A 22,464-nucleotide genomic window follows, 5' to 3' on the forward strand; every position below is an offset into this window, starting at 1 on the left:
GGGGCATCTGTAACAAAAATAAATTAATAAAAATTGGAAAAATATTTTCTTATTATTCTAATATTCTTTATTATTCCTTATTCTTATTGCTTGTTAGTTTTAGGGTATATGTTTTTGTTATTTTTGATATGTACTGCTATTCTGTAGGATAGGTGTTAAATTGCATTTGCATTTCTGATGCTGGTAATTCAGCTTCTTTCTTTATGCATCCATTACTCTTGCTAGAGGATAATCAATTTTATCAGCCTTTTCACATAATCAACTTTCGGCTCTCTGTGTGTGTTTCCTATACATTGATGTCTGCTCTCACATTTATTCATTCTTCTCTTCTGCTACTTTAGGTCAATTTGTTTTTCTCTTTCTGTCTCTGTCAGCAGCCCCGTTGGCGCTTACCGTCCCCCAAAGGTCTGCGTTTTAACCGAGGTGCTGGGCATGTTTGCATCCGATGCCCTCCCTGGCCAGGTGAGATTGAAGTCTGCCGTCCGACCGCTTCCTTTCCGTTTGTCCACTCTGGTTCTCTTTAAATCCGCGGCTCCTGCCCGCATTCCCTTGCTCTGCTTTTTCTTCTCTATTGGCTTTTAGTTCTACCGTTCATGTGTTTGGTTTTGGTGTTTCAGGTTGATGTAGGGTTGATGAGATGCCTCTGTGCCTTACAGCTGTGGACACAGCTAAATGGCTACTTCCGTGTTTTCTTTTTTCTTTATTGACATTAGAGAGAGAGGAAGGGAGAAGGAGAGAGATGGAAACATGGATGAGAGAGAACATCGACTGGCCGCCTCCTGCATGCCCCCCACTGGGAATCGGGCCCACAACCTGGGCAGGTGCCCTGACCGGGAATCGAACCGGCGACCTCTTGGTGCAGGGTCGACGCTCAACCACTGAGCCACACCGGCCGGGCCTGGCTAGTTACTTTATGTGAACTAGAGAAGTTTGTATTTTACATTTGTCACTTACCCATTTTTCTCCACTGTGCTTCGAGGATCCCCGGCCCTAATTTGCGAATTCTGATTTTAGCTCAGTTCCACTCTTGGTACCCAGCGTGTTCCTCATCGACGCTGCTCAGTGAAGCCATGACCCTGCTGTTACCCGTCCACAAACACCACCGGAAACAGCTCGTTGGCCTCAGCGACTCCTGTCATGTATCCGCTCCGACCTCACTGTGCCCAGCCTGTCAGGCCTCACGGCCCGGGGCACATGACGCCCCGAACTTCGCTGGTCACCGGGAGGTGAGCGCCGGAGGCTGGGATTGCAGGGGATCGTCCAGCTGCCTGCATATGGAATGAGTCATCTCAAATGGCAGAAACGGGGGGCGGGCATGTCCAGCTGACATGGGATCCCCTCCCTGGGGGCTCCGTCCTCCTTGGCCAAGGTCAGGCGTGTGCAGCTGATATGGGGGAGCAGCTGACTCGTGTCTATCGAGCAGCGGGAACGGGAGCTGAGTCCCCTCTCCATGACCCCGGGAAGGCAGGTTTGCCTGCCCACCCGTCTCCCTCATCTGCAGCGGGAAGCCTGCTGTGTCTGCGTTTACGTTGAACGCGGGTGCGAGGCACACTGCGGCCAGTGCTGTGCGGGGGACCTGAGCTCTGGGTGTTAAACCCCGGAACCTGTGCATGACTTTTGCCCCAGGTTTTACTCCATTTCCAGGGATGGAGTGAACATGAGCCTTCAGGGGGTCACTTGGAACCATTTACAACAACCACAACCCGAAATCAGCCTCAGCTGGACTGTGGAGGACGGTCTCACGCCGACCTGTCCGCATGGGGAGGCGCCGCACGGGCCCTGGCCTCTGACGAAGGAAGGACGTGCCGGGAGGGCTGATGCCCAGGAGCCCCCCAGTGAACACCTGGTGTGATTCTGTGAGATGCGGACAAAGTAGCAAAGACTGTATTCATGGTGGGGTCTCTGGGTGTCTGTTCATTTTCTGATTCCTGCTATTACACAAGTTACAGTCCCTGTTTTTCAGAAAGTTCATACCACCCGGCCTCTGTGGCTCAGTGGCTGAGTGTCGACCCTGCACCAGGAGGTCGCCGGTTCGATTCCCAGTCAGGGCACATGCCCAGGTTGTGGGCCTGATCCCCAGTGGGGGGCGTGCAGGCCAGTGGATGTTCTCTCTCATCGATGTTTCTCTCTCTCTCCTTTCCTCTCTAAAATCAATCAATAAAAAGTATGGCGCAGGGTGGCGGCGGATGGTCCGAGGCCTCACAGCCCGTTCCTGAGTTTGGACTGTGAGGCCTGATTGTGGGGCACAGGGAGGGAGGGGCACAGAGCCTGGAGGTCAGCTGGCAGGGAGCCAGGCCCCCCCGCACACTCCACGAATCTGAGCAGCCCTGCTGGTGGGCCCTGGTCCGTCACAGACACCACGCAAGCTGAGGTCCCCAGTCACCTGAGACAGAGACAGCGCACCGTGGGGGTCAGAAGCCTTCGCCTGGGAGGACAGCGTCCCATCTGATCGCAACAAGCTCTTCCGTGAAGAAGGCTATCGTTTAGACCACTGATGCGTCAGTACCCGAAGGAGGCCAGGCCCCAGCAGAGGGTGTGGGGGACCCTGAGTCACTTTACTTAAAGGGACAGCTATCTGAACCAGCCCCGGAATGCCCCAGCACACCAGGCCAGGCCTCCAATCCGAGTGCCAACGGCGGTCAGTCCCCTGCAGGGTCGGCTGAGCGGGACCTGGTCAGACTCCAGGGCGGCCGTCTGCAGATGTCACCCCCCCCCCCACCGTGGGCATGCAACCTCCACAGGGAGGAGACGCAGGGGACACCTAGCATCAAAGTCTCTGTCAATGCCTCCCCTTCCTGGGCAGAGGCATTTCCCGTGTTTGCAAGTCCCCCCTGCCACGCCCCACGCCCCCAGTAGGCACCGCTGGCCCAGCCCAGTGTGAGTGCCCTGAGGCCCAGAGGGGGGCGGGCCCGGGCAGGTCCCTGGTTGCCTGAGCCCCGCAGCCCCAGGTGAAGCAATGCTGGCCCCGCCCACCTCCATGTCCCCGTGGAACTGACACGTAAGGCCCGGCACCCTGGGAGCACCATGGCCAGCAGCAGTCTGACTTGTTGTCTCAAAGACAAGCCCCCAGAACGCGTCCCTGGCCGGGCGCCCTTGGTCCCAGAGGAGGTCAGAGGGCGGAGCTGCCCAGGACACTGCCTGTCCCCCACCCAGGCGCCCCGCTGCCCACCCAGGACACTGCCCGTGCTCACCACGCCTTTCTGAACTCTGGGCACTGGAGAAAATTACTCTAAGTTTTCTTGTAAATTGCTTTTCAAACAGACCCACGGTGCCCAATGGGCAGAGCTGGAGACACACTGCCCCCCGCCGGCCCTGCTGCCCCCCGCCCCGTCTGCAGGACCCAGGAGCTGCTCTGAACCCCACTGACCGTGAGGTGCAGCCTCGGGTCTCCCAGAGTCCCAGGGCCCCTCCTCCTCACTCACGTTTCCCAAACATGAAGGCCGTGGGGACCAGTGTCTCCCCCAGACTCACACCCGGGCCCATGTTCAAATCACTGCCCCTCCTGCCGGAGCTCTGCCCTTCCCGAGGCACCGCGGGGCCAGGGGCCTGCACTGCCCACTCGGACCCCGCACCGCCGCCACCTGCCACCAGCTGCCGGCCTCGCAGCCCGTGTGGTTGAGCTGGTGCCCAGCCATCCACTCAGAAACTCCTGGGAGTCGGGGTGCCAGCCAGACTGGACAGGGAAGGCGGGGCAGAGGGGCATGCAGGGGACCTCCCGCCCTCCCCTTCTCCTCAGAAACCCTGGGGCGTCGAGGCATCTCGGGCAGCACCTGGGACCAGCCCCTGCCACCCAGGTGCACCCACCCTGCGCCAGGCAGCAGCAGGGGCTGTTTGGGGAGGTGAGTACGGGCTCCCTCCCATGCTCACTCTCTAAGGAAGAAGCTCAACTTGGGCACCTGTCATGAGACCTTCCAGGACAGGAGGCGATGGTGAGGGGTCGGCCGGTCGAGCCCCCCCCCCCGAGTGAGCACCCACCACCAGCATGCCCACGATTCAGTCCCCACCGTCTGTGAAGTCGGGTGACAGCGTCCCTATAGGGCTGCTGTGGGACGCAAAGGGTCAGAGTGTGGAGGGGCCTGCCCGGGGCCCGGCGTCTGCCAACTCGTGGGGGCTGCGCTCAGGCCGTCCCTGAAGAATCCTGTCGCTCACGAAGTCCACACACCCGCCTACCGCACGTGCCCGCCACCCGGCCACGCCTCCTCCCCACGCGGCCCTTCGCTGGGCACCAGAGAGAGACGGCCCAGGTGCTCCCAGCCGGCTGGGGCAGAGCCTGGCCCGTAGGCAGGTGGATGGCGGCACTCAGGAGGGACAGCCGTGTGCCCAGGGCCAGGCTGGCTTGTGCCTGGGGGACCTGGCGCAGGAGGCAGGGGCGCCGACGAGGAGCAGACTCAGCGAACAGGGACCATGCGGGTCCCTTCTTTGTGACTATAATCCCCTCCCTTCCCCTCCACTCCTGACTTTCCACTCCGTGGCAGGCACAGCCGGTCCTCAAGACAGAGACAAGCCTCCCTCCGGAGCGAGTGACGTCCCCTCAGCACCTGGCAGTCCTGAGGTGCGGGTGTGGCCAGGGCAGCCCCCCTGGACTCCGGCTGCCCTACTCCTACACGGCCAACTCTGGCCTCCAGGAGAACAGCAGGTAGGTAGCGAGCACAGGCCGAGGCCATGTGCACGGGTCTGTCTGGTGGGAGGGGACGCAGGCGACCTGGTAGGGGGTGCTCCAGGGAGGGTCGGCAGTGGCCCCAGGCTGCACCATCGGGGGGAGTCAAGGCAGGGACTTGGTGTGACTCCAGTGTAGTCTCCAGGGCCTGGCACATGACAGGTGCCTTAACTGTTGCGTAAAGGTGAGAAGGACCAAGGAGGCTCTGTGCTCCTAGCCCTCGCTCACCTGTTCTCCTGGCGGGGCCGGGCTCCGGCGGCTGGTGCGCATTCAGGCGGGGTCCTCGGCATGTCCTGAGGGTCTCCGGTCCCTGGGCTCCCTGCTGGCCGGCCCCTCCTCCCCTCACACAGAGCTCCGTGTAAAGTCACGGCAGTATCCAAAAGGTTAAAGTGGAGTGAACTGTTAATTTTAATGCTTTCTCTAAGCTTCAGTTTTAATAAGCGAAAATGATGTTCTTATTTGCAGTAAAGTGGTGTTATAAAATTCTGTCTGTCAAGCTCGTTTTAAAACCATGGAAATAAATGATCTGACAAAATCAGGCTATTAGACAAGTGAGGAAGAGTGATTTCCATAAAAGTAGAGGAGCTGCTCCTTAATTTCACACTTGGTAGTCTTTTGGGTCGACTAAATTTTTAAATAAGTGATAAAATTATATTAGCGCAATTGCATTTTTATAGATTTTTTTGGTCATTGTACTCTTTTCCAATCCCTTTATTTTAACTCAGACTGTTCTGCAGGAAGGTGACTCTCGCCCTTCCGTTACCTCGGGACGGTCTCTGCCCAGGGCATGGCCCAGGCTGGCCGTGTCCGGCTGCCCCGCAGGGCTAGTCAGAGCGCAGGGCACACGGCCACTCGAGGCTGCCCTCTGCCAGACCCCTGAGCCGGCTCGGTGGTCCCTGGGCCCAGGGGAAGGGTGTCCCCCGGGGCCAGGGATGGGCCTGTCGCTGGCTTCTGAACCCACCTGATCCTTTGCTCAGAATAAGAAAGAGAAACGGGACTATTCTCCGGAGACCTTCATTCCACCCTCTCAAAAGCTCAGCAGACAGACCGTCAGTGTTTTCACAGAAGCTGAGAACTCAGGTGGCGGACGGAATGGTCACTCACTGTGACCCCTCAACCCTGGCAGATCCCCCAAATCCCCAGCCAGCCAGGCCCTGGGAGACTCCAGAGAGGACACCCGGAACCTGGGGCCCCGTGCTGCTGGAATGTCCCCAGTTGGGGAAAGGGGGCTCGTCCGATCGGATTTCAATCATTACAGCAGCATCGGAGCTGCGGGTCCTCAGTGTGACCTCAGGCTCACGGTCCGAGTGCAGATCCCGGCTCCCAGGCCACAGCGGCGCCCTCATGCTCCGGGCCTCTCCTCGCCGCCGGTGCTCTGGGCCCATTCCGAGGCCTCGCCAGCATCTCCCGGGTCCTCGCTCTCCTGCCCAGACGGAGCCCCCGCCTGGGTCACTCACTCCTCAGCCTCATCCGTGTCCAGCCACTTCTTGACCTCGAAGCCCGGCCTGAGCACAGGCCTCAGGAGACACCACATAAGGTACAACCGGCCGCCACCCCCCTCGGTGGGCAGGTCAGGGCTCAGGGTCCAGGACCCGGAACCTCAGAGCTCAGCCTCGGCACCCAGCTGGCCCCCGGCGTGTCCCCCAGCAGAGCGGCAGCTGCTCACCACGTGCCTCTCCCGGTAGCGCCTGCAGGAGGGCGCGGGCCTGCCCGTCAGGGGCAGGAGAGAACACCCGGCGGCCGGCCCAGGTGCGGGGCTTGGCGTGTGAGCGCAGAGCGGCTGGCGGCCACCTGGGCACAGCTCTCAGGACCAGGGCAGCCTGCCCGAGAGAGCGAGGCCTCTGGTCGGGAAGCCCAGGCGTCTGAGAGGGGCATCGGCGTGGGGCCCCTGACCTGGCACTTCGGGGAATCGACCCAGCCCAAGCGTTTTCCCATTGAGGTAGCAAATGCCAACCTGGCACTTTCCGTGGGCACAAGTCATGTGCTCCAACAGCAAGGGCTCATGCCGGACGCAGGGAGGTGGACGGGAAGCCTATTTCCACCCAGGGACCCTCCAGGATGGATGCGGGGTTCAGGGACGCTCAGGCTCTCCGCTGCGCCTCAGGCTCCCCGTCTGTGCAGTGATGCCCAAGGGTCTGGCATTGTACGGGCAGAGGTCCCTTCGGGCGTCACCCAGCGGCCGGCTGTGTGAGCCCCCGACAGCCAGGAACACTCCTCTGACAGTTGAGAGAGCATCTTCCAGGCACCGAAGTCCAAGGGCACTGTCTGCAGCCTCCGGGGTAAGGGGGGACACAGGGGAGCAGAAGGGTCCTGGGAGAGGGGAGGAAGTGTGGATGGGCCAGGCCGGCAGGGTGGCCTTGGAGGGGCCGGGCTGTCTCTCCCCGGGAGGGAGGAAAGACGTCCAAATGAGTCATGTTGTATTACTTCTTTTTATGGCAATACTCTGAAAGTCTGCAAATGTCAGCATGTGCAGTCACTGTCACTCAGTGATATTATTGCCTCCTTTCAAAAACGTGTCTCTTGCATTTTCAGTAGCTCACTCCAAGCATTCTCCATCTCAAAGTTTCTATAGATAGTGCGACTACTTTCACTCTGACCGTTGCCAAAATGTAGATATTCATCATTGCCTGTAGCCACACGTATGTTGTGAGCGGGGCTGGGAGCTCGGTCTCCTGCTCACAAAACCCGGAGAGTTCTGATGTCTCTGTTCTCCGTCTCCCCCTCGCCCTCCCGAAGGGCTCTGGGGTTTCTCTCCCGAGGAACGCGCGGAGATACATTTCATAGAGAGATTTCATCGGATCCGTCATGGCTGCGTTTGTATATGAAGTCTGAGCCCTTCCTGTCTCCGAACCGGGCCGCCCCCACCCCGATCCTCTCCTGTTGGTGGCAAACTTACTTAGAAAATTCTGATGAAACACTTTGTAAATTTTGTTATTCTGTGATGATAATAAATCATTATAGCCTTAAACACTTCTCTCGCTTGGAGCCTCAGTCACAAATTATCTTGTCATTCTGACCAAAACATTCTCCCAAAAAGCTTGACAAGTGCTAAAACCCAGAACATGAAACCATGTGTTGTTGTGAAAGCAAGATTCAGAAATGTCAATTAATTAGATTAAGAGGCTACTTTTAGCTTTACTGGTGTTGCCAAATAGCCCTTAAAATATGCACAGGAGTGGAATGTACCTCCGAGCTCAGCCCTTCTGTGCCGAGGCGAGACAATGGCTCGGACCCGCGGACACCGTTCTTTTCTGTCAGTTGGCTGGAGAGAATGATCTAGAAGCAAATGTCTTTCTCCTTTTCCACAGGCGGGATACATTCTGCCATTTACAAATCCAAGCAGTTCCCCTCCCCGGCCCTTGGAAATCGTGCACAGATCTGCGAGGAAAAGTCAAGCCTTTTTCATACGTCTTTAGTAGTAAGACGGGTTTTTAATGTCTGTCTGTGCTGCTTTTTTTTTTTTAATTTGCATTTGCATTTTGAAGTTCACTTTGTAAAAAAAAAAAAAAAATTTCTATATCTCGGAGAAATTATTTCAATGTTTTTTTTTTTATGCCTGTTTCTCGAAAATCTTATCTTTAAATAATCTATAGCCACCGTTTTATTTATGCCATAAACGGCTCCTATATTTTAATGGTCTGTTTGCTTTGAAAGGGGTTGTTGGTTTTAATAGCTCAGTTACTATCTTTGTAAACTGAGCTCCTTCTGACGAAGCGCGGGCAGATCATCACTGCCTGTGTGTGAGGCACATTCCAACCCTGAAAAGGAAGTTTAAGCCAAATAAATGTTCTGCCCAAATTAAAATACAGAAAACGAGTAGTGAACGTGGCCGGGAGCCGATGGACAGAGCTGTCGGGCTGCGGACAAGTCGGGGCCGGGAGAGGGACCCAGTGAACCCATCTCCCGGAACCTCTGTGCGCCCTGGGCTCACCAGCGCTGAGCGGGCAGGGATGGGCCCGCAGAGGAGACGGGCAGGGCGGAAGCTTCACGAAAGGCGACCGACATGAGGCCAGTCCAGGGGCCTGGAGAAGAGGCTCAGAACCTTCGCCCCTGGGCCCTGACCCGGGGTCCCCGCCAGCTCTCTTGGGGGAGCAGGAGCTGGAGGTTCACCCCCAAATCCCCATGGCGGTTCTATTCTCGTCCATGTGGACTCGGACACTCACCCTGTGACGGGACATTTTCAGAAGGACCATCTGCACCCGTGGGGGGCACGTGGCGGATATCTGGGCTGCGTGCAGGGGACATGTGGGCGGTGTCCCTGTCCCCGTGGCCTGCACACCTGGCCGCCGACCCCTCAGCTGCCTCCGCAGCACGCGTGGGAGGCTGCAGACAGACTGCCCGCCCAGCGCGCTCCCCTGGCCGCAGTGCCCGGCCTGCCGGTCAGGGCACCGTGTGCCCTGTGCTGGGGACTTCCTGGGGCGGGACTTCCTGTGGGCAGCCTCTCCTGCGTGACGCCCCTCATGCAGGGCTGGCTGGGTGGACGCGGCTGTGCGGCCGCTGCCTGCTCGCCCCGGCTCCCCCGCCCGGCCAGCCTCGGTCTGTCGCCGGGAGGCAGTCAGCGAGCCGCGCAGGGCCCGCGTCCGCCATCTCGGGAACGAGATGGGGATAAACACACGAATAAGGAAACGCTGAGACCACTAAACGAGAGCGTGGCGGAGGGAGACGCCGGCTCGAGCCCCCTCGGTCGGTCGGCAGATGGGGTCGGGCAGGGAGGGGGTGGCCGGGCTCCCGGTCAGCCTGCGGGTGGCGGGGTGTGAGCGCGGCCGAGTCACACCCCCGCTGGGAGCCCACTGGACAGCGGCCCCGCCGGCAGGGTGAGAGGCAGCGGTGGTAGAATGTGGCCAAGCGCAGCCGCCGTCCCTTCCTCCCAGGTCCTCACCTTCGCTGTCACCAAGCTGGCCAGAGCGTCCAGCCCAGCCAGGGTCCGAGGCCTTCCAGACCCTCCCTGCCTGACCCTCGGACGGGCCCCTGGGTGGCCTCCCTCCATGACGAGGCCTCATCAGACCTTCAGAGGTGAAACGGATGAGGTGGGGCAGGGGCTCCCCACTCTGCGGACTGTTCAGGGTCCGAGGAGACCCCACCAGTGTCCCCACCACACGGCCGAGCACACAGAATCCCCTCAGAACATCTTTCAAGATGTAATCAGGGGTCACAGGTTCGGGGAAGTCAAACTCTACCTTCAAGTGGGCCGTGGGGCCAAAGTGCACCCCAGACCCTGTAGTTATGAGCCTCTGAGCATCTGGAGTCCCCCCCCCCCGACCCCCACCGCCACCATCTGCTCCGAGAGCTTCAGTGGGCCCAGGGCCCAGGCGCCACGTCCCAGTCCAGACCCCCCCCCACACTCCCTCCCACCCTCATCTCCTGATGGAGAGAGGGGGCTGACTTTGGGGCAGACACTTGGCCTCTCTGGCCTTCAGTCTGAGGAAAGTTTAAGGCCTGAGAAATCCCCCCAAACACAGCCGTGCAGGGGTGCAGGGTGAGGGGTCTGGAGAGCAGAGGACGGAGCCCAGGCCCGAAGCACGTTCTCCTCTGTGGCCGTTGACGCGGGTTCCACGCTGCCTCGCCCACGGCGTGACCCCCGCCTTTGAGAAGGGGCCGCGAGAACCCCAAGAAAGCAGCGTCTGGCGGCGGGCTCCGTCCCAGACCCAGACCTCGGGGAGCACAGAGAAGTCTCCCTTCCCGTCCTGAGCTCTCCTCCCCCACCCCACTGAGGCCTTCCCGCCCGGCTCACTGCCCCCGGGAGAATCCGGGGTGTCGGGGATCACATGAGCCGTCTCTGCTGCAGCACCTGGCCCGACCGCCGGGCTCCTCAGAACACTGGCCCCTCGGGAGGTGCGGGCTGAGGGGCAGCAGACGCTGGGCTCAGGTCGGCCTGCGCTAAGGCTTCTGGGAACAGACGCCTGCCCCTCCTGACAGCAGCGGTGGGGCCCGGAACCCCTGCCTGCCTCCCTCCCGGGGGCTGGAGACACTCAGAACACGGGGAGTCACTGTCCTAAGAGCTGAGCTCCCACCACACGGGAGGCTAGGGTGATGCCTCGGGGTGGACACAGCCTCTCTGGGTGTCCAAATCCTGAGGGTCCTCTTGTCACCTCTGCTGGCACCCCGGGCCACGTCCCTTGCTTGAGAGGTGAGGTCTGAGTCTCACCCTCACGCCAGGAACCCCACCAGTACCATCCATGTGTCGCTGAGCCACGGAGCGGGGGCTTCCTGGGACCCCAAGTCAGCAGAAGGGGGCTCGGAGCTCCCCCGCACTGACCGGGGGGCCGGCTGAGCGGAGAGGAGACGCACAAGCCATCGCCCCCACAGCCCCGCTCAGCCGGCCACACGCCCGCGGTCCGCCTGCCCGGAAAGTCCCCTCGCTCGTCCCCAGCCAGAGCTAGTCTGACGCTGTCACCGCAGCCCTTCAAACCCATCTGACTGGGTTGGGGCACATCACACTGTCACCAACTCAGTTTTCATTAGGCGGCTGCTGCTCTGTTCGCCTCGCCAAGCAGAAGAGCTCAAACACATGCACAAATTAAATCGACATCCAAACTCCACCAATATACAAAGCAATTTAAATGATATTCATTAGAGCGATGACAGGCCCTGATGAGGCTTCAGCGTGTGCCGACCGGGTTTCGTGGTCACTGAGGCGGAACCCCGGCGGCTGCACCTCCGTTTGTTTTTAAGGGGAGACGAGGACTCCTTCCTGAAACACCTTCTTCATTCTCTCCCCTCCTCCCTGCCTGCCGCGGCCCGAGGTCACCCAGCCTGGTTTCCGGGCACAGGTGCGGCCGTGAACTGGCCCTCTAAAGGGAAAGGCAGCCATCCTGACTTCTCTTTTCCATAAATGCGCCAATTAAAACAGATTTCGGTTTCTCGTAACTTCCTTTCACTTGGCCTGGGAGATCCCTAACTCACAATTATGACGGTCGTAAATGTGTCCCTGAATCCTGCGGTGGAAAAAAGTAATGGAAATGAAACGTTGAAATGCAATAATTTTTAGAACTTCACCCTCCAAATTTAAAAAGTCTTGTCCAAAGTCCTCCGTACACACCTTGAATTTCTAAAGAAAGAGAAGCGTGGACACGCCCACCCCCCCCGCCGCCCGGGGCTGCAGGGGACAGGATGGGGCGGGCAGGGTCGCAGGTCTGTGTGGGCATGAGGGTGAGCAGCCCCTCCAGCCACAAACCACCTCGTCCACGTGGGCAAAGAGCAGCACAGGACTGCGCTCGGTTGCTAAGGTCATGGCCACGACCTCTGGGTTCCGGAGTTGCAGCCCAGATAATACCCGCAGCAGGGGCGACGATCGGCAACTGCGTACCCTGATGCCTGCCCACACTTGTTTATCATCTTACCCTCAAGGTTGACTCTGTATGTCCTTGGCTGCGACTCTCAGAAAGCCCCTCGCCTGGACCATGCGTCATGATGGGGGCTGAGCCGGGCTTGGGGGAAGTGATGCAGACAGGACAGGCCACCGAACTCTCCGTGGGGAGGAGCTGTCCCACAGCGCGTCGTCCACAGGAGGAGCCACTGGCCACGTGTGGCTGCGGAACACTTGACCTGTGGCTGGTGCGGCTGAGGAACCGCATCCTTATTTTGTTTCATTTGGGTTCGAGCACCCACGTGACTGGCAGCATCCACGGAGGACAGCTCGGGTCAGGCAGCAGACTCAGGGCACCCCGGTTCCAAGTAGCAAAGGTGGCTGTTAGCCCCTGGGAAGAGGTTCCCTTGCTCATCGTTGTCATCAGCAGCGACTTACTGAGATGATTAGTTCATGACCTCGTACCAAGGTGACAGGAAGGAGCCCCTCGATCTACCCTGAGAACTCGATTCTGACAGCACCTGGCTCCTCGGACCGGGGTTGGGGTGCTGACCCCAAAACGCTGAGCCCCGAGCAGCTGCACACTTTGACTGCAGTAGCTCCTGAGCCCTCACGCTGTCCGGGAGGGTCCAGACACCTCGCACGGTCAGGCCACTGACCGACAATTCGGCAAGTCTATGTGTTGGCTGAGCAGGGAGTGTGGTCCGAAATCAAGGTGCTTTGGGGGCTGCTCTCTGTGAAATCCCTCCGGGGGGGGGATGGCCTCCACGCAAATCCTCGGGGATAGAAAAGAGGTGCCTGGAGTCCAAGAGCGTGTGCCTCTGCCCCGGGCGCCTCGGTGGAGCACGGACAGGGTCAGCACCTCCCTGGAGACCAGCGCTGGTGTCTGACCTCTGTTCCCACTGACCCTGGGCGTCCAGCCCTCGCCGGGACAGAACCCACAGGCACGGGGGAAGGTGAGGATTCTCGCAGAGGGGCTTTCTTCCCAGACCGTTTCAGACAGAGCTAAAGCCTTTCCCCAAGGAGCCAGCTTGCTCCCGAAGCTGACTGGAGCACGTTTGCAAAGGCCACCCCTGGACGGCGGGGTGTGGGGACGGGCACGTCCCCCTGTCCCGGGCTGGCTGAGGCGCGGGCTGTCTGGGATCCCAGATGCATTTCCAGGTTCCCTTTGCCAAAGATCCCGCGTGCTCACGGATACATCCCTAGGGAGAGAAAGGTTACTGTTTCTATTACTGAAAGAATAATTCTCTGTTGGAGTAAAAACGGTAATTTCTCCATTAGCTAATAGGATAATAGCTATTGTTTTAAAGTTAAAGCATTTATCATGGAAGGGCGGCGCTGGGGTTCGCGTGCCTTGGTTTTCACGCTGCTTCCTATCACACAACGCGTGTTCTTTTTGTGCTAAATAATCAGCAGAATCTGAGGCAACTGCACTTTTTCCGATTTCCAAAGAGCTGTGCAGACGAATTTGAAACAATAACATCGTTTGGTTTCTCCTGTAGACGACTCAGCATCCCTAAGGCGAGCCGCTCACACGGGCCCTGGGAAGGACCTGGTTTCCCTGCGCTGTCCCCTGCCTCCTGCCTCCTGGGGCTCCGCAGGTGACAAGCCTTTCTTCTGGGCAAACAGTGGGTCACGGCAGGTCTGAGGAACAGGGACAGCGGGGTGGGGCCCTGAAGCCGCTGTCCTCTGTGGGCAGGGCCCTGCCTCGCTGGGGCCTTCAGGGTGACCCCTGAGCGTAGCGCCTCCTTGGTGGCCGTTGGTGCTTCTTCCTTCGCAGAACGAGAAGAGAACAGAGGCGCCGGGGAGGTGGGGCCCCCATCGCGGCCTCTGTAACCCGGAGGTTCAGGCCGCGGGCAGGGCTCTGGCCCAGCTGGGGCTGCAGCACCGCATCCTGCGCATGACAAGTGCGGCCCAGATGGGGCATATTGACTTCTGGTTGAGAAGAGAGGTGTTCACCCTCCTAGTAAGGCTCCCCCTGCAGGTAGCCCTGAGCACATCGGAGCACCACGAACTAGTGGCACATTTATCACAAATGTCGTTTTAAGATACTGTGTGAATGCACTGGCCGGGAGACAGACAAGGGGACTTCCACACCTGGGCGTGGGCGGGTGAGGGCGGGGTCACCTGCACACCTGTGGCTAAACTCACTTGGCACCGTCCCGCCCCCTCCTGGGACCCGGTTCCAGACCCCACTGACTTGGATGACACGGCCCTTCCTGCATTCTCGTCCTCTGTTAGCTTCAGTTCTGGGGGGCTCTGCACCAGGCGGAGCACAGTGTGGGGTGCTCTGACTCCCGGCGGGAGCAGTGGAGGCTCTCCCAGTGGCCACCCCCCAGCCAGGACACAATCCTGCACCTCTGGACCACGTGGCCCCGCGTTTCCGGGGCTGAGGCCTTGGCCCGCCCCTGCCCTGTGATGTGTGGTTTGGGGGACTGTCTCTGTGCCCACTTAGGTTTGCATTCCTGACTAGGGCCCACCCCCAGCTGCCAGGTTACGTTTCCTCTCAGGTAAAATTAGTCTCTGGGCCCCACGAACCCAAGCTGTCCCCGCCTGGCTCCGAGCCCTGCTGCCAAGCGAGGGACACCACGGGCCACCCACCTCGACTAGAGACGCTCGCTTCTACACCCAAATGGAAAAGTCCTGAAGTAGTCCTGCGTGGGGTAGGGGCGCGGTGAGGAGGAGATGGGCACCGTGTCAGGTTCTTCTCCCAAACGGCAGAGGGGTTCCACCAGCAGCACAAATCCCATCTCTGTTCCAGCCACATGGGCCCGGGTGGTGACGGAAGTGTTGTCAGTTTAATCTGTTAGACGCAGGACTTTGGATTCTAATAAACCGATGCTATATTTAACCTGTGAAATATTCAAGAGTCGAAATCTGGGCTCCAGGATGAGCGGATGTGGGAGGCACAGGGAGGGGAGTCTGTCCCGAGCCAGGTTCCCCCAGGTAAGGGCTCTTGGGCTCAAGGGGCGAGGACGGCTCAGAGGGACCGGCCACGCCGAGGGGGGAGGGGACAGACCCAGTGCCAGAGGGGAGCCGCCCTGCCCTCCCCGTCCCACCCAAGTCACAGCCATGTGTGCGGCTGCATCACAGGCAACAGCACAGCCAGCCTGGGACCCGTTTGCCAAAAACCAGCTCTGAACTCCAATGAGTTTCTCTCGAAAAACCCGGAGAGAGATGATTTGCTGACAGGGACTAGAGCAGACAGGGATCTTGGACTCGTCTTGACAAAAAGGGGTGGGGATGAATGGGGAAAATGTGGGTGTGTTGCCAAACATCGCTGAAAGGGCTTCATTTACATTTTTAATAAGAGAGTCTCTTTCGAAGGTGAGGTGTGTTATGCGCGGCTGGGAACATCTCTCATTTGTCTAATTCTCGGTTGGGAGCGATGATTCCGCGTCCCGGCAAGGGCGGTTTGAACACAGTAATAAAGGTATTTTACAATTTTACACGACATTCCCAGCATTTTGTTGGCATGATTTGCCAAGGCCAATAAAAGCTTGTGATTACCATATAAACGCTCTCCCCACTCCTCCTTGTGTGGGTTCAGCCCCCCACCCTGCGCCCTCCTACGCCTCGTTACCTGTGGGAGCTGCAGCACAGGAGAGGGAGCCCTGGACCCCACTCCACCTGCCCTCCGGGCTGCGGGAAACCTCAATCACGTCAGCAGGAAGGAGCCGCCCTGCACGGAGGCTTCCAAAGACCTGGCTCCCCCACCTGCCACCCGCAGGACTCGGGGCTCGGACTTCTGAGGTCCAGAAGGGAGCCCAAACCCCACCCCATCCCCAGGCATGTCCCCTGACCTCCGCTCCCCTACTTTACAACATCGCTTACCCAGAGAGAGTAGCCTCCCGCAAATCTCTCTCTCTCTTTACAATGTTCCTTCTTGGGCAACATTGTATCCAAGCTGCCTGGAGACACTCGCTGCTCTCCAAGTGCCCAAGTTCACTGAAACTCCCTGATTTACAGGCGGCTCCTGACTGCCAGCACCTGGCAGACACAGCCACCACCTCCGTCATAAACAGAGCGCATACGATTCCGTTTTAATGTGCTCGTTAGTCGGAGCACATTTCAGACATAATTGTGAACGCAACACAAAATTATAGCAAAAGGACGATTTTAATGCTGCCGTAGAAAAGGGGTGATATGAAGAGTCACATAACGGTGGTTCCTCGTCAACCACGGAACGGGCGCACAGTGTGGCAGAGCGTCTGCGCTGCGTACATGCGGTATTTTACACGTAGTTCTCGTGTGGTGTCAGCTGTCAGTTAGTTCTGCAAATTAACTGCCAAGCGCGGGGGAAAACGGGATCACTTGGAGAGTGGTAACCACGGGTTACCTTTCATACGCCTAAAGATAAAGCTGCAGTGTGGGATCTTGGGAGAATAATTAGGAGAAGAAAACAGAAAGTTACCGTTTGAAACAAAAAGGCATCCAGCTGACGACTGGCAACCGCGGGAGCCGATAAATAAGCGGGGAGGCCAGGCCCAGATGCCTCCGGACTCAGCAAAGTATTACAGTACAAACATTTTAAAGGCTTTAGCAATGTTTAGGAAATACAGTACAAGTTCTCTTTTTTTGTGGTGGTTGTTGTTGTTCTTTTTCTCTTCCTTTCCAAATGGACTTAACCCTTTGAGCACTGAGTTTATTTTGAGCATTCTTGGATTGCTAATAAATACCTTTAAAAACAGATGTGCAAGACAGTTCGGATACCGCCTGCCGCGAACGCCGGGCGGGCCTCCTCTGTTCAGACTGCTCAAAACAAATGACAACACAGCGCTAATAAATATGTATAATTTAAACGGGGACCTCTAGCAATATAGATGTACTGTGTAGCAAAACAAACAATACTTTGCTTTCAGATAATGTTTCTGTATACTTTATAAATGCTATCTGTGGTACCTTCTGTATAATTTACAATGTTTGCATGTAAAAAAAAAACACAAAACAAAACAAAACAAAAAAAACCAAAACCCATAGACCTTAAAAAAGGAAAAGGAATATACACTATACACAGGCAGATGCCCGGGGCAGAGCAGGTACAGAAAACACCGTTGCTATAAATGCAGGGGGGAAAGGTCATTTAACCACAATCACATTTTTCATAGGAGAGTCTGAAATCTATACAATATATACATCTATGTTTCAATGTGAAAATAATATTCTTTTAAATTTCAAGGCGTGTGATAACCCCTGCAGACCTGCCCCCATGGAGGTTCATAGTATTCATTATAACGAAGCTGGTAAGGAGTTTAAAAAACAGAGCTTCATACACTATTATCATTTTATTTTATTTTTTTTTTAACCAAACGAATGCAAAAGTGCTTCAAAGTACTCAGAGGGCTAAACATGAAGGGTGAGAAACGCCGGCGCGGCGGGGCCTCGGGCGAGACGCCTAGTGAAACGGTCTGTTAATGCATGCAGCGAGGAGCGTCAGGGCGCTCACGACCAAATCCCATGTACACAGAGTCCCACACACTTAGACTGGGTTCCAACCTCCATATTTACCAGTGACAACGGCTGATCACGCACCTCTATTCAACACTGTACAGTCATACAAAACAGTCCGGCCCGGCGCGGCGCCCGCGGCGGGCACCTGCGCGGCCGGGGCCGAGGGGCCTCAGCGCGGGCCGCGGGCGTCCGGACAAGCAGGTGCTACTGCTTCTCCAGCTCGGAGACGTACAGAAGGTGGTCCTCCGGGGACTTGCCGTGGGTCTTGCTCAGGTGGAGTTTGACCGCGTGTTTGCTGGCGAAAGTCCGCTTGCACAGTTTGCACTGGTAGGCGGTGCCCAGGTCCTCCTCGGGGGAGGACGTCATCAGCTTTTCTGACGGCGACTTGGTTTGTGCTATCTGACTGTCAAGCTGCTCCGCGGACAGTTTGGACAAGTCCCGGAGCCGGAAACCCAGGTGGGACTCCAGGTGGCTGATGTACGTGGAGGGAGTCCTGATTTGGGACGCGCAGTCGTTACAAAAGAACACGGGGTGGCCCGTGTCCAAGTTTTTGAGGAACTTGGTCCCGCCTGTCCTTCGGAGCTGGTACTTCACATTGGCGAGCCAGTGGCTGATGGTGGTCATGGAGAGCCCCGTGAACCGGGAGATGTGCATGCGTTCCTGGGGGCTCAGGTCGGACATGATGAACTTGCCCTCCGAGGTCTGCCGCAGGCTGGCGGCAAACTGGGCCTGCAGGATCAGCAGGTGCTGCGGGTTCCAGTTGGACTGGCGGCCCTTCCGCTTCTGGGCGGGCGTGGCCTCCTCGGCCTCCTCCAGCGTGGCCCCGTCGACGTCGGACTTCTCCGAGATGCTGGACGGGGTGGAGGACTTGGACGTGTGGCTCTCCGTCAAGTTCTTCAGCATGTCGGAGATGTCCGACAGGGCGTTCTCCCGCAGCGGCGAGCTGGACATGAACGAGGCGACCGCGGACGTCTTGGCCGTGGTCGCCGTGGACGAGGAGGCCGCCGGGCAGCTGGGCGTGGGCGACAGCAGCCCCGAGCCCAGCAGGGAGCCCTTGTCGGGCTTCCCTTTCGTCAGGTCGATGGGCTGGTCGTTGCTGGTGTGGTAGAAATAGCGGTCCAGGTGGTCCGCCTTCTTGGCCTGCAGGGGCGGGGGGGTGGCCACGGCGGCCTTCTCGGCCAGGCTGTTGCTCATCTTGAACAGCATGCTCATGGGGTCCAGGGCGGGCAGGGAGGGCTTGGCAGCCTTGCCCAGGTGAATGTTCATGACCGACTGGAGGGCGCTCAGGGGGTTCACGAAAGGTTGCTCCGGCGGGTGCTCGGTGATGATGGCGGTGCTGCTGCCCAAGCCGCCGGGCACAGGCTTGCCCAGCTCCTGGCCGTTCTCCACGGGCTCCGCCGGGGGGCTCCCCTCCTTGCTGCCGTCCCGCGGGGGGCTGGGGCTGTGCTCCTGGCTGCGGAAGCCCCCGTCGCTGGAGGCTTCCATCTTGATGGGCTCGCTGACGTCACTGCTGCAGGGGGACGGGGTGGCCCGCTTGGGCGGGGAGACCTTGCCCTCTGGCTCCTTCATCTTCTCCTCCACCTTGGCCACCTTCTCGGTGACCTTCTTCACCAGCTCCTCCATGGCGTGGAAGTTTGTCTTGGGCATGGGTGAGGTCTGGCTGCTGGGTGGGGAGACCAGGGTCTGGCTCTTGGTGGGGGACAGGATCTCACTGTTGCCGAACACGGGTTTTAGGGGTGCGCTCTTCCCCGACGAGCCCAGGGACAGCTTCATCATGTTGGGGAGCTGGTAGGCAGCGTGGATGCTGGGGTAGCCGCCCCAACTGGGGGTGCCGTTCTGGGCCTTGTTGATGGCAGACGTCACGGTGTTCTCGAGGGACTTCAAGATGTCCAGCCCCCCCTTGGGGCTCTCCTCTAAGTCGTTCTCAGTCAAGTAGTGGTACTTGGAGGAGATGTCGTACTTCTCCTCCTCCTCACAGGCCTTCTCCTTGTCCTTGGGCTTCTCGTCAGGGGGCCCCTTCTCCTTGTCCGCCTCCTTCTTGACCTCCACGCTCAGTTTGGGGGAGACGCTGGCCGGCGTGTGGGAGGGGGAGGTGAAGGTGGTGGCCGCCAGGGGCACGGACTGCACCTTCTCGTCCAGCAGCGTGGTGACGGCGGGCGTGACGGGCGTCTCCATGATGGGCTTCCCCTTCTTCATGGCCGAGTTCGTGACCTTGATGAAGTGGCCGGTGACCATCATGTGGGCGGTGAGCTCCTGCAGGGAGTCGTGGGAGCTGCCGCACTCCATGCACTTCAGGATCTGGGACTTGCGGGCCTCGAAGTGCCAGGCGTAGCTGGCCCCGTTCTGGTGGCCGTAGCGGTTGTTGGGCGTGATGTAGGGGCTGGGGTTCTTCTGCAGCACGTCGTTGGCGTCCGCCAGCGCCGCCCTGGGGGTCCCGCCGGTGGAGTCCGGGGAGCTGGGCAGCTCCAGCTCCAGCGGCGCCTTCTTCCGCGGGGCGGGGATCATCTTGGGGGCGACGGGCGTGACGGGCTCCTTCAGAGGCACTTTCTGGTAGTGTTTCGTCTTGATCATGTGCACGCTCAGGTCCTGCAGGGACTCGAAGGAGTGGCCGCAGTACATGCACTTGAGCACCTTCTGGGCGTCCTCCTTGCCCTCCATCTCCAGGAGCGAGCGCTTGCGCGGCTTGGACCAGCGCTTGGGGTTGTTGTTGTCCGCCTCGTGGTTGTCGTCGCGGTAGTGGCCCGTCTCGTTCATGTGCACCGTCAGCTCCACCAGCGTGTCGTAGGCCGCGCTGCAGTCGCGGCAGCGGAACTTGCTGGCGCCCGTGAAGATGGAGCCGTAGAGCTTACTGCTCTGGCGGTACAGCTGCACCGTGCTGAACAGGCTGGGCTCGGGCAGGGCGCGGCTCTGCGCCGCCTGCTGCAGCGTCTTGGCCACGGCGCTCTGGTGCCAGTCGAAGCTGCCGCTGCCGCAGCTGCTGCTGCTGCTGCTGCTGCTGCTGCTGCTGCCCGCGTGCTTCTCCGAGGGCGGCGGGTGCAGGCTGAGGCTGAGGTTGGACCAGTAGGAGTTGGACAGGAAGTTGTTGTACACGGCCTTCATCTGCTCCAGGCTGTCCGACACGGACGTGTCGTCCAGCGCCGCCGCGCCCTCCTTGGCCTCCTCCTCGTTCTTGACGGAGCCGCTCTCGAAGTCGGCCATGCGGTCGCTGGCCTCGCTGATGTGCGACTCGCTGTCCACGTCGTGGCCCGAGAACTCCGCGGCCGGCGAGTTCTGGTAGCTGGCGCAGGGCTTGCTGAGCTCCTGGTCCGGGCACGCGTGCTTGGCCGACGGCTCCCCATCTGCCGCGCTCTCTTCGGGGTCCGGCTCCTCCTCGGCCAGGGCAGCAGTCTTCAGCTCGTCCGAGACGTAGGCTGCGGCGGCGACCGGGGAGGGCGGGCAGGGGCGACAGGAATGGGAGGAACCGGGAGGAGAGAGAGAGAAAAGAAAGCATTAGTCGGTGCTGGTTTACCGGCACGATCTGCCCAGCTCCCGGATGACGCGGCCACGCCGAAGGGCACCGTTATTGGTAAAAATTAAATAGTTACAATGTGGTGTTTCTTTGGAACAAAAAAAAATATCTGCTCTTCAAACATAATTTGCCACCTTATTCTTCTCAAGGGGCAACAGCTTGAAATTAAAACTAAATTTGAAATTAATGAAGCACATTCTGGAGGTGGCATTCATTTCTGAAGTAATAAATTACTTGTATCAACCTCAGAGACAGCAGTTCCTGTCTGTCAATTAATACGTCTTATGCTTCTCCTACCCTAATGCATTTCTTAACAGACAGATTCACAATTTAAATTAAGCAAGCATTTTTTACTCATTACATTTTTGAGGCTCGATCTTTAATAAATAGAAGGGACAAAAAACATCCATAAATTTTTTTTTTTGCACAAAGTAAAAAAGAAAGTACATCCATTGAAATAAATGAAAAACAAGATTTGGGGGAGCTTTTTTTTTTTTTCCCTTTCTTTCTTTCTTCTGGAAAAGCAGGTGTCCTGAAAGCTCAGCATATGTCCTAACAGAGAGGGGTGCGGGTCTGTCCCCGAGGGGAGGAAGACGCACGGCCGCCCGCCCGGGCCTGTGCCCTGGCCGCCCGCCGTCCCCAGCCGCGCCCGACACCTGGTTCGGGACGATTGGTATGCAGCGCTCATCCCGCTGCATAAACATATACAAGACCTTCCCGTGGACCTTACAAATGTCAAAGTGTTCGCTCCTTAGACTACTTTGTCAATATTTACTCAGCACCGGCTCCGCGGGCATCCAACAGGGACCCCGTCTCTCTGGACGCCGCGAGGCTGGGACGGGGCCCCGTGTGGAAGCCCAGGGCCCGCGCAGGGCGGGGCGGGGCGGCGGTGGGTTCCAGGGGCCCACGCCCAGGACGCGGACCCCGCAGACCTCCTGTGGACAAGGTGCTTTTGCCTTCATTCTCCTGCATCCGGTTACCCCGGAGCAAAGCTCGCCTGTCACTGAAAACCGACTTGGGGTGTTGAGGGCAGGACTTGGCGGTTGTCACCCGATCACAGGGTCGCCAGGACTCGGAGCCAACTCGGCGGCTACAGGCCCTGTGGTGACTGACTCAGGGTTCTCAGCCAGAGGATTCGGGGGCAGGGGCTCGCCTGCTCCTCGGCCCCTGTTCCCTGTTCGCTGCCGAAGGCCCGTGGGGAAGGGTCGGACCTGCACGGTGCAGGGCTGTTGGCGGATTAAACCCAAAAACTGGCTCGTAGAAGAGAAAAAGACGCTTTGCTGTGGAATGCACTGTCACCGCTAAAGGTCTGCCCTAGACGAGCTTCGCGCCAGGAAACAGACGGTGACGCGACTGGGACAGGTGAACCACAGGAGTCGCCCGCCGCCCCGGCCGTCCAGGTCTGTGTGCTTCCGTCCTGCCCTCAGGCGCCTGCTCCTACGCTGAGACGGTCGGGTCGCGACACCCCAGCAGCACGGGCGGCGTCCCGGGCGCGCGGTTCGGACCTGCCTCGGAGGCAGGGACGGTGCTCCCGAGTGGACG

General features: G+C 58.7%; 1 protein-coding gene across 1 annotated transcript; it reads right to left on the reverse strand.

Annotated features, from left to right (window-relative positions):
* Positions 1-17,618: 17,618 nt before the first annotated feature.
* TSHZ3 (teashirt zinc finger homeobox 3) lies at positions 17,619-20,840 on the reverse strand (the record flags this gene model as incomplete). The annotated part of the gene is made up of 1 exon (XM_036276076.1): positions 17,619-20,840. A coding segment is annotated over one exon (3,222 nt), but the record flags the coding sequence as incomplete, so codon positions are not given.
* Positions 20,841-22,464: the final 1,624 nt, after the last annotated feature.

This window comes from Molossus molossus, unplaced genomic scaffold (assembly GCF_014108415.1).
Source record: "Molossus molossus isolate mMolMol1 unplaced genomic scaffold, mMolMol1.p scaffold_m16_p_21, whole genome shotgun sequence".
Taxonomy (NCBI): Eukaryota; Metazoa; Chordata; class Mammalia; order Chiroptera; family Molossidae; genus Molossus; species Molossus molossus.